Genomic DNA, 15396 nt, shown 5'->3' on the forward strand with positions numbered 1-15396 from the left:
AAATTATGGGTTTAGATGTCATCACTTGGTGGGGAGAATAAGGAAAAAATGGACCCAAGTTGGAAACCTAGACAGTGCCATATATGGAGCTCAAATTGAAATATGCAGGCCTGCTACCTTTACTTCCGAGGTGCGAGAAAATGGGACGAAACCCTAAGTTCAAATATACTGGGATATTAAATAAGCTCAATACTAACCCACTCTGGGACCGGCAAGTCATCAAATCCCATTTTTCTTTCTTTTTCTTTTTTCCCCTTTTTTCTCTGCATACTCACAACTATAAACCCACTTTTGCTCCACCTTGTATATGTGCTAGTTATATTATTAGGAAAGATATGATGGATAAGATGCTCCTAAAGGCAGGAAATTGTCTTTTTCAAATTTTTCATCTTTTGAAGATTTATCTTTGTTTTGCACATAGTAAATGTGTATATATTAAAATTCCTTTTTTTCAATCTTTAAAAAGGTGATAAGATTCCACAAAAAGGAGCAGAATTTGTCACAAGAGTAGATTAAGATGATGAGTCTAAAATTTTTTGATAATTTCCAAAATACTACACAAGAGTGACAGTAAGACTGTTAACCAGACTCTGGCTTTCTTTCTCATGCCTGAGGGGGAATGTTAAGGACTCCAGGTGTTAAGTGAGCTCCCAGGTAAAGACAAACTAAACTATTGTAGCAAAGAGAAAATCCATTTATGTAAGCTTCAGATCAAAAGAAATGAAAGTAAATCAGATAACTAAAGGTTAAGAGAGAGTATTGTGAGCACTTGCTGGAGAAGAGGTAAGTTAAGAATTTGTAGCCAACAATAAAAAGTCCAGTCTAGCAGAGGTAATCAGGACAGTAAGAAGTTTGAATTTTATTTCATATGGACTTGGGAGGACAAGTATTTTTAGAGCAGAGTTTTGGTTAAAAAACACATGATATGGTAAATTACTGCTTTAATAATTAGAGACACATAGATCAGTTCAAAGTTTTTAAATAATGCTTTTTGAGGATCACCTGGGATAATAAAGAGGAAGACTTTGTGAACATGTCACTGAGATCCCCTTTCAATGTTTAATTGCACACCTCCAACTCATCTCTTTTACTTACTGTACAATTGTTTAGAATGTCATTTCTTTTAAAAACATCAATACTAAAAAAAGAGTAGGTTAATATCACAATATTTTTTTTACAAAAAAGATCTATTAGTTTTTCAATGTATCTTTGTTGTTGAAAAGTTGTCTCTCTTTTTCCTCCATTAATGCCCCTGCTCCCTACTTCCTTCCCCTCCCCAGTCCTTCATCCACTATGGTCTGTGTCCATGGGTTATTAATATGAATTTGTCTCCTGGATAAAATTATTCAAAAATACTAAGCTTTATCATCATACAGAAAAGGGAGTTTTCTTTCTACAAAAGACTCTTCCCAGGGCTCCCTTCATGTCTCTGTTCCTCAGGCTGTAGATGAACGGGTTCAGCATGGGTGTCACCACAGTGTACATCATAGCCATGACCATATCCTTCACAGTAGAATTATCAGCTGATGGGCATAAATAGAGACCAATAACTGTCCCATAGAACAGTGACACCACAGCCAGGTGGGAGCCACAGGTGGAGAAGGCCTTGCGCATACCTCTAGCAGAAGGGACCTTGAGAATAGATGACACAATTCGTGCATAGGATGTGATGATGAGTAGGAATGGTGTAACAAGAATGAGCCCTCCCGTGATAAATATCACCAAGTCATTAACTCGCGTGTCAGAGCAGGACAGCTTCAGCAGAGCAGACATGTCACAGAAAAAGTGAGGAATCACATTGTCGGCACAAAAACACAACCTGGCCATGAGCAGAGTGTGTAACATGGCATGCAACATGGTCAGCCCCCAGGACAGCGCCACCAGGGAGAGACAGAGCTTGGGGCTCATGATGGTGGTGTAGTGCAGGGGGAAGCAGATGGCCACATAGCGGTCATAGGCCATGGCCACAAGGAGGAAGCTCTCCAGGTCTCCAAAAAACAGGAAGAAGTACATCTGGGTCAGGCAGCCTGCGTAGGGGATGGATGGGTCTTGGCTCTGCATGTTCTGCAGCAACTTGGGCATTGTGACAGAGGAGAAGCAGAGGTCAGAGAAGGACAAGTTACTGAGAAACAAATACATGGGCGTGTGGAGCTGAGAGTCCAGGCGAATCAGGAAAATGATGAGGAGGTTCCCCAGGACGGTGGTAACATACATGACCAGGAACAGGGCATAGAACAGGTTTTGCTGCTCTGACTCGATGGGCAGGCCCTGGAGGAGGAACTCTGTGACGGCAGTTTGATTCCTTCCTGCCATATACTTCTTCAATGCCTTTAAGAAAACAGTGTTCATTAAAATCTGAATTTAAATAAAACATATTTTATACAATATGGTCGGTGTGATGGTCTGCAAAAATATGTTATATCAGTTTCATAACAATAATATAACCTCCAGACCCAAAATCTCTATCATCAGAATCTTTATGATGGAAAATGCCTTATTTTCTTCAGTTCTCTTTGACAAGTAGCAATATTCCAGCCTTTCTAAAACTCTCTTACCTATTTTCTCTCTCCCCTTTCCTTCCACCCTTCCTTCCTCCCTCAATAATTTTTTTAAAATCCTTCCAAATGGGCTTCATGATCTGACACTTGCCTATCTCCACAGCTTCATCTGGCTCCACAGTGACACAGTCCTCTCTCCACCAGTACAGGACTTATACGTCACAATTCATTGCCTTCAGCTTTTCGCACTTACGTTCCCCTTGACTAGCACCTTACTCCCTCTGCTCCTTCCCCTGGCTTCCCCTACTTATTCCCTCTCTCCCCAGACCAGGTTTCCACTGCTAGGTTTCCACAGCATCCTGAGCTTATCCCCACCGCACTCAGTCCCATGGGGATTATTTGTTTATAGGTGTCATCCCTACCGAATTGGAAACTCCATGCAGAAAAGGGCATGACTGCAGCAGGACCAGCAACTGGCATGGTGCCTCAATGAAGCTGATGTTTCATAAATATTTATTGGTTGTGCTTCAGACTGAGACATGCATTCCTCCAACTTTAAAGGCAGCAGAAGTTCTTTTAAGTAAAACAAAAAAAGGTTCTTTCAAGTAACAGTCACTACTCCTACTAAATTTTCCCAGAACAAGAACTCACTGGCCTCTACCATTTCACACTAAATTTGACACTCTATTACAGAATATGTGGGTATAATATTGTGTCCATGGAAAATGTCAGGGTACCTCAGATTCACTACTCTTGTCACTCATACTGATTATAAAGATAATGCAGATAGATAGATAGATAGATAGTCTAATAGTTCTATTTCTGTAGAGCACCATGACTAAGACACCTTAATGTGCCTAAAAGCAGACAAAGAAAGCAGAGAAGAAGCACTAAGAGACATGGGAAGCTTCTTCAGTAAAGACATAATTGAATCCAGTGGCTGTATTTTCAGCCCCTGATGCTGTTTGATCCAGCCACATAGACAGTTTTTATACTTAGACACTCTGCACTGACAATACAGTGGGGAAAACATCCAGGCAAAATCACACACCTGGTTTGTCTGAATTATGTTTCCCAGTAAGTTCATGGGAGCTGACTCTTGTGCCAATAGTATGCTGGAGACAGAACTTGCAGATGCTACCACCGATGATGCAATAAGCCTCTCATCTTTGCCTATTAAGTCTGTAGTTATCAGCTTGGATTTCATATTTTAAAAAAACAAAACCTAGGGCAGTGCTTCTGAAATGAATGTCCACACAAATATCCTGGAGTTCAAGTAAAACACTGATTTTTGATTCAGTAGGAAAGAGGCTACTTTTTATTGAGTACCCAGCTAATACCAATGCTATTGTCCATGAACTACACAAGGAGTTGCAAGGATATATGATGCTTTTTAAAATAAGGATTACTGAGGCTCTCAGATAAAATAATCACAATCTCTGAGAAGGGGCCTGTGCAAAATTCTATAAAGCTCCCATGTGGCTCTATAATAAAGCAAGGGATGAGCACTATTGCATTAAAGTCTACCTCAAAAGCTGCCATTATACTGGAATAATACAATCTTGTGGGAATACATTTATGCAATAGATAATATTTATGAATGCTGCCATTCATTAAAGAATTGCATTGATGAATATTAATCAAAATATTCCTAGAATTTGGGGAAGTCATGGGAGACTGAGAGGTAGAGAAGAGGAGGTAGAGAAACCTGTAAATTCTCCAGCAGAACATCACACAACCTGAGAAATCTGGTTAGAAGTGTCATTTGTCCAACTTACCCAATCTGTCTGAGGGTGATTCCAGGCCCCTGGCTTGAGATCCTGCTCCCCTTCATTCACTAAGGCATGTGAAGTAACAGCTTCCGTAGCTGTCACCTTTGTCTGCAACATCCCTTCTCACATCTCCCATTCTACACATCCTTGAGTCTAACTAGCCTTGGACCCCAAAGGATGCTAAATCCTGGAGGAATTAATTAAAGGCAAAGCAATTACCCAGGGCCTCTCAGGATAATTCTCTGAGTCTTAAAGAAGTGACTGATTACAGTCACTGATAACACTGATATACCTGGGGGGGAGGTGGAATAGAGAAAAGTTCATGAATGGATGTTTAAACACTGCCTGTTTAGAAGACAGTAGTCCTGTGGGGCTTGAGCCTACATTTTTGGAGGTGAAGGAAGATGGAGAAGCCATAATAACTAGTAGGGATGAGAATGTGAATATCTTAAAATATCTTAGGAGTGTAGTAGGTTCTACCTGGTAGATAATTAGAAGCAATCAGTGTTCTTTGAGCAAAGTGCCGTGAAAGACACTTATTTTGGAATTATTCTCAGGGTGGTAGAATCTCTCACTACAACCCAAGTGCTCATAAGCATACCCAAGGGGAGAGATACAGCTGCAGCTAACAAGATTAGACCTCTATTACCCAACCACGTGCAAGTATATGGAAAATACTTGAGTAAAAGATAAACTCTCCTAGATCATACTCAATTTCCTCAATCCAAGAATGGAAAGGAAATCTAGTTTGAATCCCACTGACATACTTCTATTTCCTTACCTCTTTAAGGAAGCCTTAATACACCCACCACCACCATCTTCTCTACTACTCTACATATGTGTCAGATTAACTCCTAATCTCCAGCTTTTCCTTATGTTGCAGTTGATCACAATACCATGGTTGACATTTATAACTCCTTCTTTCACCACACATTCCATCTTCTCCTTGGCCATCGTCTCAGCTGGATGAGGTTCTTCACATGGTGATATTATGCAAACCTTCATTTCTAGGGAATACGCATTTTCATTGCCCTTGTCTTTATTGGGTTGTTATAGTTTTCATTAACATTTATTATTAGACATGACAATACTAAGCTGTAGCAAAAGAATTCCACAGGATTTCAGACATGATCCTCTTTGATCCAGTTGTGTAGAACATCCTAATTTTCCCTTCGTAATCAATATGCCTAGACAGAGCGACAATCATGATCTTTGTCTATTGGCTCACATAAGAACTGCAATTTGTACAGGTGGTAGGCTGAACTTCTGATTCAATGAAACCATTGTTAAATTCTGGGGGAAGCACTCCTGAGACACTGCTTGTGCACCATTCTCAATCCAACCTTACCCCTTAATCCAGCCACAGCTGCAGTAACCAACTGTGCACTGACTTCAAACACCTCTAATAAATGCAACCTAATAGCACCTGGTCTCAATTCTGCTGCACCTACTCCTCTATTCCCTGCTCTCAGCCTTCCCTAGCTCCATGAAACAAGGCTTTAGGGAAATCTTTCTCAGTATTCATACAAATATTTAGGTACATAATCCTTCATTGTAGAGTGTGAGCTCTTGATTAAGGTGTTTTGCATATGGAACTCCAATTTGCAAGCACTGATAGTTGAAAAGATTGTTTTCCACTGACCTGCCTTTGTACCTTTGTCAAAAGTCAATTGATGACACATGAGTGAATATATTTCTGGGTTCTATATACTATTGTATGCTTTCTATACTGATCTATATTTCTATTTTTTCTCTCATACAACACTTCCCTGATTATATTTATTACTAGAGGCCCGGTGCACAAAAATTTGTGCACTCGGGGGTCCCTCAGCCCGGCCTATGCCCTCTCGCAGTCTGGGACCCCTCAGGGGATGACCACCTGCTGGCTTAGGCCCACTCCCTGGGGAATTGGGCCTAAGCTGGCAGTCAGACATCCCTCTGGGAGCCCTCGGGGGATGTCCACTTGCCAGCGGGTGCAGGCCTAAGCTGCAGTCGGACATCCTTAGCACTGCTAAGGAGGCGGGAGAGGCTCCCACCACCACCGCTGTACTGGCAGCCGTCAGCCTGGCTTGTGGCTGAGCAGAGCTCCCCCTGTGGGAGCGTACTGACCCCCAGGGGGCAGCTCCTGCATTGAGCATATACTCCCTGGTGGTCAGTGTGTGTCATAGTGACCAGTCATTCCCAGTCGTTCTGCTGTTAGGGTCAATTTGCATATTACCCCTTTATTATATAGAAGTGCCTGGCCAGCCTGGGTGAGGGGCTGATGGCTGTTTGCAGGCTGGCCAAGCCCCCCAGCGGGGACCCTCACCCCATGAGGGTGTGGCCAGCCTGGGTGAGTGGCTGATGGCTGTTTGCAGGCTGGCCACAGCCCCTTCAGAGTGGGGGTCCCCCCTGGGGTGCCTGGCCAGCCTGGGTGAGGGGCTGAGGGCCGTTTTCAGGCTGGCTAAGCCCCCCAACGGGGACCCTCACCCCATGAGGGTGTGGCCATCCTGGGTGAGGGGCTGATGGCTGTTTGCAGGCTGGCCACAGGCCCCAGCCACCCAAGCTCCCAGTGGAGGCTGGCTGGAAGCAGGTATCTGGGATTTATTTGTCTTCTATAATTGAAACTTTGTTGCCATGAGCGGAGGCCACAGCCAGCTCAGGGCAGGCAGGAAGCTTGGCTTCCTCCATCGCCTGGGCAACCAAGCCTGCTTGCTCCAGCTCCGTGGCTGCCAGCCACCATCTTGGTTGGGTTAATTTGCATATAGTTGCTCTGATTGGCTGGTGGGTGTGGCTTAGGGCATAGCAAAGGTATGGTCAATTAGCATCTTTGTCTTTTATTAGTGTAGATATTAGTGAGTCTGGAAAGCAGGCAATGTTAGTCATCCAATTTTGTTCTTCATTTCCAAAGTTAAATTTACTATTTTAGTTTTTGCCTTTACATATACATTTTACAATTAAATTTTAATTTGTAACCCCAAAAAAATCTTTTTGGAATTTTAAAAAATGTTTTCATTGATTTTTAGAGAGAGAGGAAGTAAGAGGGAAAGATAGATAGATATACTGATGAGAGAGAAACAACAACATTAGCTGCCTCCTGCGTGTCCCACACTGGGGATCAAGCCTGCAACCGGAGCATGTACCCTGACAGGCAATCAAACAGGTGACCTCTTGCTGCATGGGTCAGCACTTAAATCATTGAGCCACACTGATCAGGCTCTTTTGGAATTTTGATTGGTATTGTATTGAATCTTTATATCAGCTTCATAACAGTCAACATCTTAACAATATTGAGTCTTCCAATCCTGTACATGTTATATCTATGATTTCTTTAATCAGTATTTTGTGCCTTTCAAGATATAAATCTTTTTATATATTATGTAAGATTCATATGTAAATGTTTAGCAGTTTGGTGCTATTGTAAATGGTACTTGAAAGTATTTTTTCTGTGGTATGTCCAAGATCAGGGGTCCTCAAACTTTTTAAACAGGGGGCCAGTTCACTGTCCCTCAGACCATTGGAGGGCCAGACTATAGTTTTAAAAAAAACTATGAACAAATTCCTATGCACACTGCACATATCTTATTTTGAAGTAAAAAAACAAAACGGGAACAAATACAATATTTGTATTTGCATGTGGCCCGCGGGCCGTAGTTTGAGGACCCCTGTCCTAGATGGTGGCATAGAAGGTTGTTTAACTCACCCCTCCCATGAACACACTAAATATACACTTACATATAGAACAATTCCTGCTGAGAGACAACTGAGGGCTGACTGACCAGCTTTTGTACAACACACAAGAGATGACACCACATAAAGAAGGTTGGGGGACTTCAGAAGCTCTTCAGGATGTGTGCCAGTGAGTGCCATCCATTTTTTACATTCTTCCTCCACCTAGAGCAGTGGTTCTCAACCTGTGGGTCGCGACCCCTTTGGCGGTCGAACGACCCTTTCACAGGGGTCGCCTAAGACCATCCTGCATATCAGATATTTACATGACGATTCATAACAGTACCAACATTACAGTTATGAAGTAGCAACGAAAATAATTTTATGGTTGGGTCACAACATGAGGAACTGTATTTAAAGGGCCAGAAGGTTGAGAACCACTGCTCTAGCAAAAGTTCTGGCTGACCTGCACATTCCTTGCCACACTGCCCTGAGCCCACTTTGGCCCTGTACAGTCATGGCATGAATGTATGTGCGTGTACACAAGGCCCCCCACCTGGAACCAGCTCCAGCCCAGACAGCCAGTGCCCCAGGTGCCACACATGCTGACCTTGGCTACAACAGGCCTGACAAAATCACCCAACATACAGAGTCTGCACAGAGGTCGTTTATATACCAGGTCATGTTTTCAAGATTGGGAGAGATGGCTATTTCATCTAATTTATAAAAATAAACATAAAAGTCAAACAAAATGAGAAGACATAGAAATATGTTCTAAATGAAGAAAAAAGAAAAAAACCCTAATGAACAAGATAAGTTATTTTCTCGAAAAGAATTCAAAGTAATGGTCATAAAGATGCCCACCAAACTTGGAAGTAGAATAGAGGAAGTCAGAACTTCAACAGAGTTATAAAATGTAATAACAACCCGATCACAGTCATTTTCTTTAACAAATATAAAGGGAGAAGATGACAGAAAATCAATAAGGAAATAATGGCTTTAAACATCACATTAGACCACATAAACTTAATAAATTTACAAAAACAGCTTAATACATATTCTTTTCAAGTGAACATAAAACTTTCGCCAGGATAGATTACATATTAGGCCACAAAACGAGTCTCAATAAATTCAAGAAGACTGAACTCATATCAAGCATCTTGTCTGACTGAAACTAGAAATCAACTACAGGAAGTAAACTGGGAAAAAACACAAACAACATACCACTAAATAACAAATGGAACAAAGAGAAAATCAGAAATTACGTTTAGTCAAATGAAAATGTAAACAGAAGTTTCCAAAATCTATGGGATGCAGTCAAAGTAGTTCTAAGAAGGAAGTACAGAGCAATATAGGCCTACCTCAAGAAACAAGGAAAATCCTAAATAAGCAATCTAACTTTACACTAAAGCAACTAGAAAAATAATAACAAACAAAACCCAAAGAAAATAGAAGGAATGGAATTTAAAAATCAGAGCAGAAAAATAGAGACTAAATAAACAACAGAAAATATCAATGAAACTAAGAACTGGTTCTTTGAAGCAACAAACAAAATTGACAAACCTTAAGCCAGACTCTATGTAAAACAGGGAGAGCCCAAATAAATAAATAAAAAACAAAAAAGAAGTTACAACTGACACCCCAGAAAAACAAAGGATCATAAAAGACTGCTATGAACAATTATATGCCAACAAATTGGGCAATCTAGAAGAAATAGATAAATTTCTAGAAACATACAACCTTCCAAGACTAATCTAAAAAGAAAGAGAAAATCTGAATAGACTGATTACTAGTAATGCAATTGAATTGGTAACCAAGAAACTCTGAACAAGCAAAACTCTAGGGCCAGAAGGCTTCACAAATGAATTCTACCAAACATTTAAATAAGAATTAATACCTACCCTTCTCAAACTTATTCCCCCCAAAAATAGAAAAGGCTAGAATACTTCCAAACCCATTCTATGAAGCAAGCATTTTCCTGTTACCAAAACCATACAAAGACACTACAAAAAAATACAATTACAGGACAATATTCTGGATGAACATAGATGTAAAAATTCTCAACAAAATATTAGCAAACCGAATTCCATGGTACATTCAAAGAATTATCCACCATGATCAAAGTAGGCTTTATTCCTAAGATGCAGGGATGGTTCAACATCCATAAATTAAGAAAAGCTATATATCACATTAACAAAACCAAGGATAAAAATCTTATGTTCATCTCACTAGATTCAAACATTTGACAAAATTTCAATGTCCATTGATTAATTTTTCAAAACTCTCATCAGCGAGGAAAAAGATGGTGGCTGGCAGGAGAAGTGAGTGAGTGAGTGAGGGGATGAATGGAGAGTGTGTGGATGTGTGGATGTGTGTGTTGGGTGTGTCAGTGAGTGAGGGACAGTTAAATCCGGCAGGAACAGCAGAAGCTGGCTCTCTGGGACAGGGAGAGACTACCACCACTGCGGGCACTCCCCAGACTGCTGGACTCTGGCACAGAGCCCACGACATCTTGAAAGGGAGAGCGGCCTCTTCTAGGAACTCATCAGCACCACCACCCAGACAGGCCTTGGACACTGCCCGCGACCCAGCAGCCACTCCAGCCAAAATCCTGCAGCCACACCCGCAGACTCCCAGACAAAGGAGCACCATGCCCACAGCAGTAAGTGCAGCCGCCCCTCCCCAGCGGCAGACCTCCGACATCGCGTTCAAGGTCTCCAGAGCGCAGGTCTCCAAGGCACACCACTCCATAGACTTCTCTTAGGAGTCACTGTGAGCCCCAGCTGTGTGTGATTTTGTACAGACACAGGCGCACTGCCCCCCAGTAGAAATTCTGAATTCCCTCTGCCTGAATAACTGCCCACACACACCCAGCTGCACAACTTAAGCGCCAGGGCCCTTCAGCACCAGGGCCCTGGCAAAGACACTGCCACAGTTACTCATTCCCCCTGAGCCCATCTATCCACCGCAGTGAGCCTCCACTGGGTCTGATCTTGGACAAATAGGGACGCACTACCCTGGGCAGTAGAAATTCTGAATTCACCCATCCTGGATACCTGCCCAAAGACACCTCAATTAAGCGTGCCAGGGCCCTTCAGAGTGCTTCAGTGTGCCTGCGATACCAAACTCACTGCAGGTGCTCCTGTGTGCCACCACTGGGAACGTGCGCCTATCCACCACAGGTGCATCAGCAAAAACTGAGTTTCCCCACCCCACAGCTGCAGAACTCTGGACACTACAGTTGCATGCTTTTCCAGTGTGCAGATCTCCCAAGACCACAGCTCCACAGGCAGCCCTGGGTCCCCCGCTGTGAGCCCCACTGGCAACAGAGGACACCTGTGTCTTTTTCACTTGGGAGGGAGTCTCAAGCTCCCCACTGCTCTGAACTCCAGTTCCAGACCAGTCCATGGGGACCCAGACTCATACAGGGAGAAACTGGACTGTCTGGCATCAGTTGGAACTCAAGGGCGAATTTCTCCCAGATGTGCTTGCAGCGATTTCCGGGACACTGAGAATCAGGGCCTCTTAGGGTAGGACTGAGGAGCAGCCATAGCTGCTTGCTCTGCCCTGTTGATTCCCTGAGACCCCACCCCACCCAAGCTGTGTGCAGAGGCTTTTGCATATGAAAGGCCTGGCCCTTTGCAATCTGAAAATTACCTAACAAACTGCAGCTGGGTCAGAGAGACCCAGAACATCCAAAAGAAGGCCCAAGGCCCCACAGCAGCTTGCATTGCTTCACAGCTGGGCCTCATCTGGGCACCTCCAAACCCCAAACAAGGAAGAGGAATCTGCAGATCTCTCCATAGCTCCTGCTGGGTAGCCTCAGGCAGAGGCTAAATTAGTACCTCCTTAGAGATCCAAGAGCCCGTGTACCCAGTGGTCAGACTGGGACCATCCAGATTACAACTCCTCAGATCCATAAGGGACACACTCAGGGGGCAGACTCAGTGAGCACCAAAGCCCCACTGAAGTAAGTCTTGCCCCAGAAGGGTGTCTCCAGCACAGAAGTTCTCCCACTGTAGACACAGCTGATTCTCAGACAATTGGCCTGGAAGTCAATTCCTCCCAGTGATACCTACAGCAATCAAGGCTTAACTACAACAAGACTGTGCACACAGCCCACAAAGGGGTGCACCAAGAGTGTCCACCTCAGGTAATTGGGGAGGCTGAGCCATTGGGACCTATAGGACACCTAGCACACAAAGCCACTCTATCAACAGGGAAGTAGCCAAAATGTGGAGACAAAGAAACAGATCACAAATGACAGAAATGGAGGAAAGCAAATGACTGGATATAGAGTTCAAAACCACAGTTATAAGGTTTTTCAAGAATTTTCTAGAAACCGCCGATAAATTTAGTGAGACCCTCAAGAAATCTAGTGAGACCCTCGAGGATATGAAAAAGGACCAACTAGAAATTAAGCATACACTGACTGAAATAAAGAATAATATACAGAGATCCAACAGCAGACTAGAGGATCGCAAGAATCAAGTCAAAGATTTGAAATACAAAGAAGCAAAAATAGCCAACCAGAAAAGCAAAAAGAAAAAAGAATCCAAAAATACGAAGATAGTGTAAGGAGCCTCTGGGACAGCTTCAAGCATACCAACATCCGAATTATAGGGGTGCCAGAAGAAGAGAGAGAGCAAGATATTGAAAACCTATTTGAAGAAATAATGACAGAAAACTTCCCCTACCTGGTGAAAGAAATAGAATTACAAGTCCAGGAAGCACAGAGAACCCCAAACAAAAGGAATCCAAAGAGGACCACACCAAGACACATCATAATTAAAATGCCAAGGGCAAAAGACAAAGAGAGAATCTTAAAAGCAGCAAGAGAAAACAGTCAGTTACCTACAAGGGAGTACCCATAGAACTGTCAGGTGATTTCTCAACAGAAACTATGCAGGCCAGAAGGGAGTGGCAAGAAATAGTCAAAGTGATGAATACCAAGAACCTACAACCAAGATAACTTTATCCAGCAAAGCTATCATTCAGAATTGAAGGTCAGATAAAGAGCTTCACTGATAAGAAAAAGCTAAAGGAGTTCATCACCACCAAACCAGTATTATATGAAATGCAGAAAGGTATTCTTTAAAAAGAGGAAGAAGAAGAAAAAGGTAAAGATAAAAATTATGAACAACAAATACACATCTATCAACAAGTGATTCTAAAAATCAAGTGAGTAAAAAATCTGATGAACAGAGTAAACTGTTGAATATAATAGAATCAGGGGCATAGAAAGGGAGTGAACTGACAATTCTAGGGGGGGGAGGGAGTGGGGGGTGCGGGAAGAGACTGGACAAAAATCGTGCACCTATGGATGAGGACAGTGGGGGGGGGCGGTGAGGGGAGAGGGTGGGGTGAGAACTGGGTGGAGGGGAGCTATGGGGGGAAAAAGAGGAAAAACTGTAATAATCTGAAAAATAAAGATTTATTTAAAAAAAACACACACACAAAAAAAGAAAACCCACTGCATGGGAGAACATATTTGCCAATGATATCTCTGATAAAGGTTTAATCTCCAACATTTACAGGGAACTCATACAACTTAACAAAGGAAAGATAAACAACTCAATCAAAAAATGGGCAACGGACCTAAATAGACACTTTTGAAAGAGGACATACATAAGGCTGAGAGACATATGAAAACATGCTCAAAATCACTAATCATCCGAGAGATGCAAATCAAAACGACAATGAGGTACCATCTCATACCTGTCAGAATGGCTATCATCAACAAATCTACAAACGACATGTGCTGGAGAGGATGTGGAGAAAAAGGAACCCTCATTCACTGCTGGTGGGAATGCAGACTGGTGCAGCCACTGTGGAGAACACTATGGAGTTTCCTCAAAAAACTAAAAATGGAACTTCCATTTGACCCAGTGATCCCACTTCTAGGAATATATCCCAAGAAACCAGAAACACCAATCAGAAAGGATATATGCATACCTATGTTCACAGCAGCACAATTTACAATAGCTAAGATTTGGAATCAGCCTAAGTGCCCATCAGCAGATGAATGGATTAAGAAACTTTGGCACACCTACACAATGGAATACTATGCTGCTGTAAAAAGGAAGGAACTCCTACCATTTGCAACAGCATGGATGGAGCTGGAGAGCATTATGCTAAGTGAAATAAGTCAGTCAGAGAAAGATAAATATCACAAGCTCTCACTCATTTGTGGATTATAATGAACAACATAAACTGATGAACAAAAACAGACGTAGAGACAGAGAATCATTGATCAGATGCTTAAAACTCAGAGGGAAGGTAGGGGAGGGTGGGGGCAAGGGGAAGAGATCAACCAAAGGACTTGTATGCATACATATAAGCATAAGCGATGGATGTGGACAACAGGGGGTGAGGGTGAGGGCAGGATTGGGGGGATGACAGGACACTGGGGGGATAAGGACACATTTGTAATATCTTAATCAATAAAGGGAAAATTTAAAAAAAACTCTCATCAAGCCCTAGTTGTTTTGGCACAGTGGATAGAGCTTCAGCCAGCAGACCAAAGGGTCCCGGGTTCGATTCTGGTCAAGGGCATATACCTCAGTTGCAGACTCCTCCCCGACCCAGGCCCTGCCTCAAGCCTTCACTACCCTATCGCGTGCAGGAGGCAATCAATCAATGTGTTTCTCTCACATCAATATTTCTCTCTGTTTTTCCCTCTCTCTTCCACTCTCTCTAAAAAATCAATGGAAAAATATCCTCGGATGAGGATTAAAAAATAAATATAATAAAAGTCTCATCAAAGTGACTTTAGAGGAAATATACCTTAACATAATAAAGAAACCAACTAAATCCAGAGTGAGAAAAGTAAGGAAACAGCCAAAATCAGAGCAGAAATAAGTGAAATAGAGCCAGAAAACAACAGAAGAAAAATAAAACAATTAAACTAAGAGCTAGTTCTTCAATAAAATGGCAATAAATACATCTATCAACAATTGAATCTAAAAATCAAGATAAAGGCACAAGGGATCTAATGAAAATTAATTGATCAATAAAATAAAACCAGAGGCATGGGAACATGGAACTGACTGACAAATCTCAAGAGGGAAGGGGGAACAGGAAGAGATTAACCAAAGAATTTATATGCATACTAGTGGTCCTGTGCACGAAATTTGTGCACAGGGGTGGGGGTTTGGTGTCCCTCAGCCTGGCCTGCACCATCTCCAATCTTGGACCCCTCGGAGGATGTCTGAACCGGCAGTAGGAAATCCCTCTCACAATCCAGGACCACTGGCTCCTAACTGCTCGCCTGCCTGCCTGCGTGATTGCCCATAACTGCTTCTGCCTACCCACCTGATCGCCCCCTAAGTATTCCCCTGCCAGCCTGATTGACACCTAACTGCTCCCATGCAGGCCTGATCGCTCCCAACTGCCCTCCCCTGCCAGCCTGATCACCCAAAACTGCCCTCCCCTGCCTCGACCCGCTTCTCCTTGCACGTGGAGCCATGGGACCCCAG

General features: G+C 42.8%; 2 protein-coding genes across 2 annotated transcripts in view; both read right to left on the bottom strand.

Moving 5' to 3' along the window:
• Positions 1-1368: 1368 nt before the first annotated feature.
• Positions 1369-2313, bottom strand: LOC102417251 (olfactory receptor-like protein DTMT). Its single transcript, XM_006105127.1, has one exon. It carries the CDS (start codon positions 2311-2313, stop codon positions 1369-1371), a length of 945 nt encoding a protein of 314 aa, XP_006105189.1.
• A 3047-nt stretch (positions 2314-5360) lies between these two features.
• Positions 5361-15396, bottom strand: part of LOC102422751 (olfactory receptor 1E5-like) — an 11563-nt gene continuing 1527 nt past the window's right edge. The window contains exon 2 of the mRNA XM_014447333.2: positions 5361-5486. Coding sequence (XP_014302819.2) covers positions 5361-5486 — 126 coding nt within the window. The remainder of the gene's footprint in view (positions 5487-15396) is intronic.

The sequence above is a fragment of the Myotis lucifugus genome, unplaced genomic scaffold, assembly GCF_000147115.1.
Source record: "Myotis lucifugus unplaced genomic scaffold, Myoluc2.0 scaffold_639, whole genome shotgun sequence".
NCBI lineage: Eukaryota > Metazoa > Chordata > Mammalia > Chiroptera > Vespertilionidae > Myotis > Myotis lucifugus.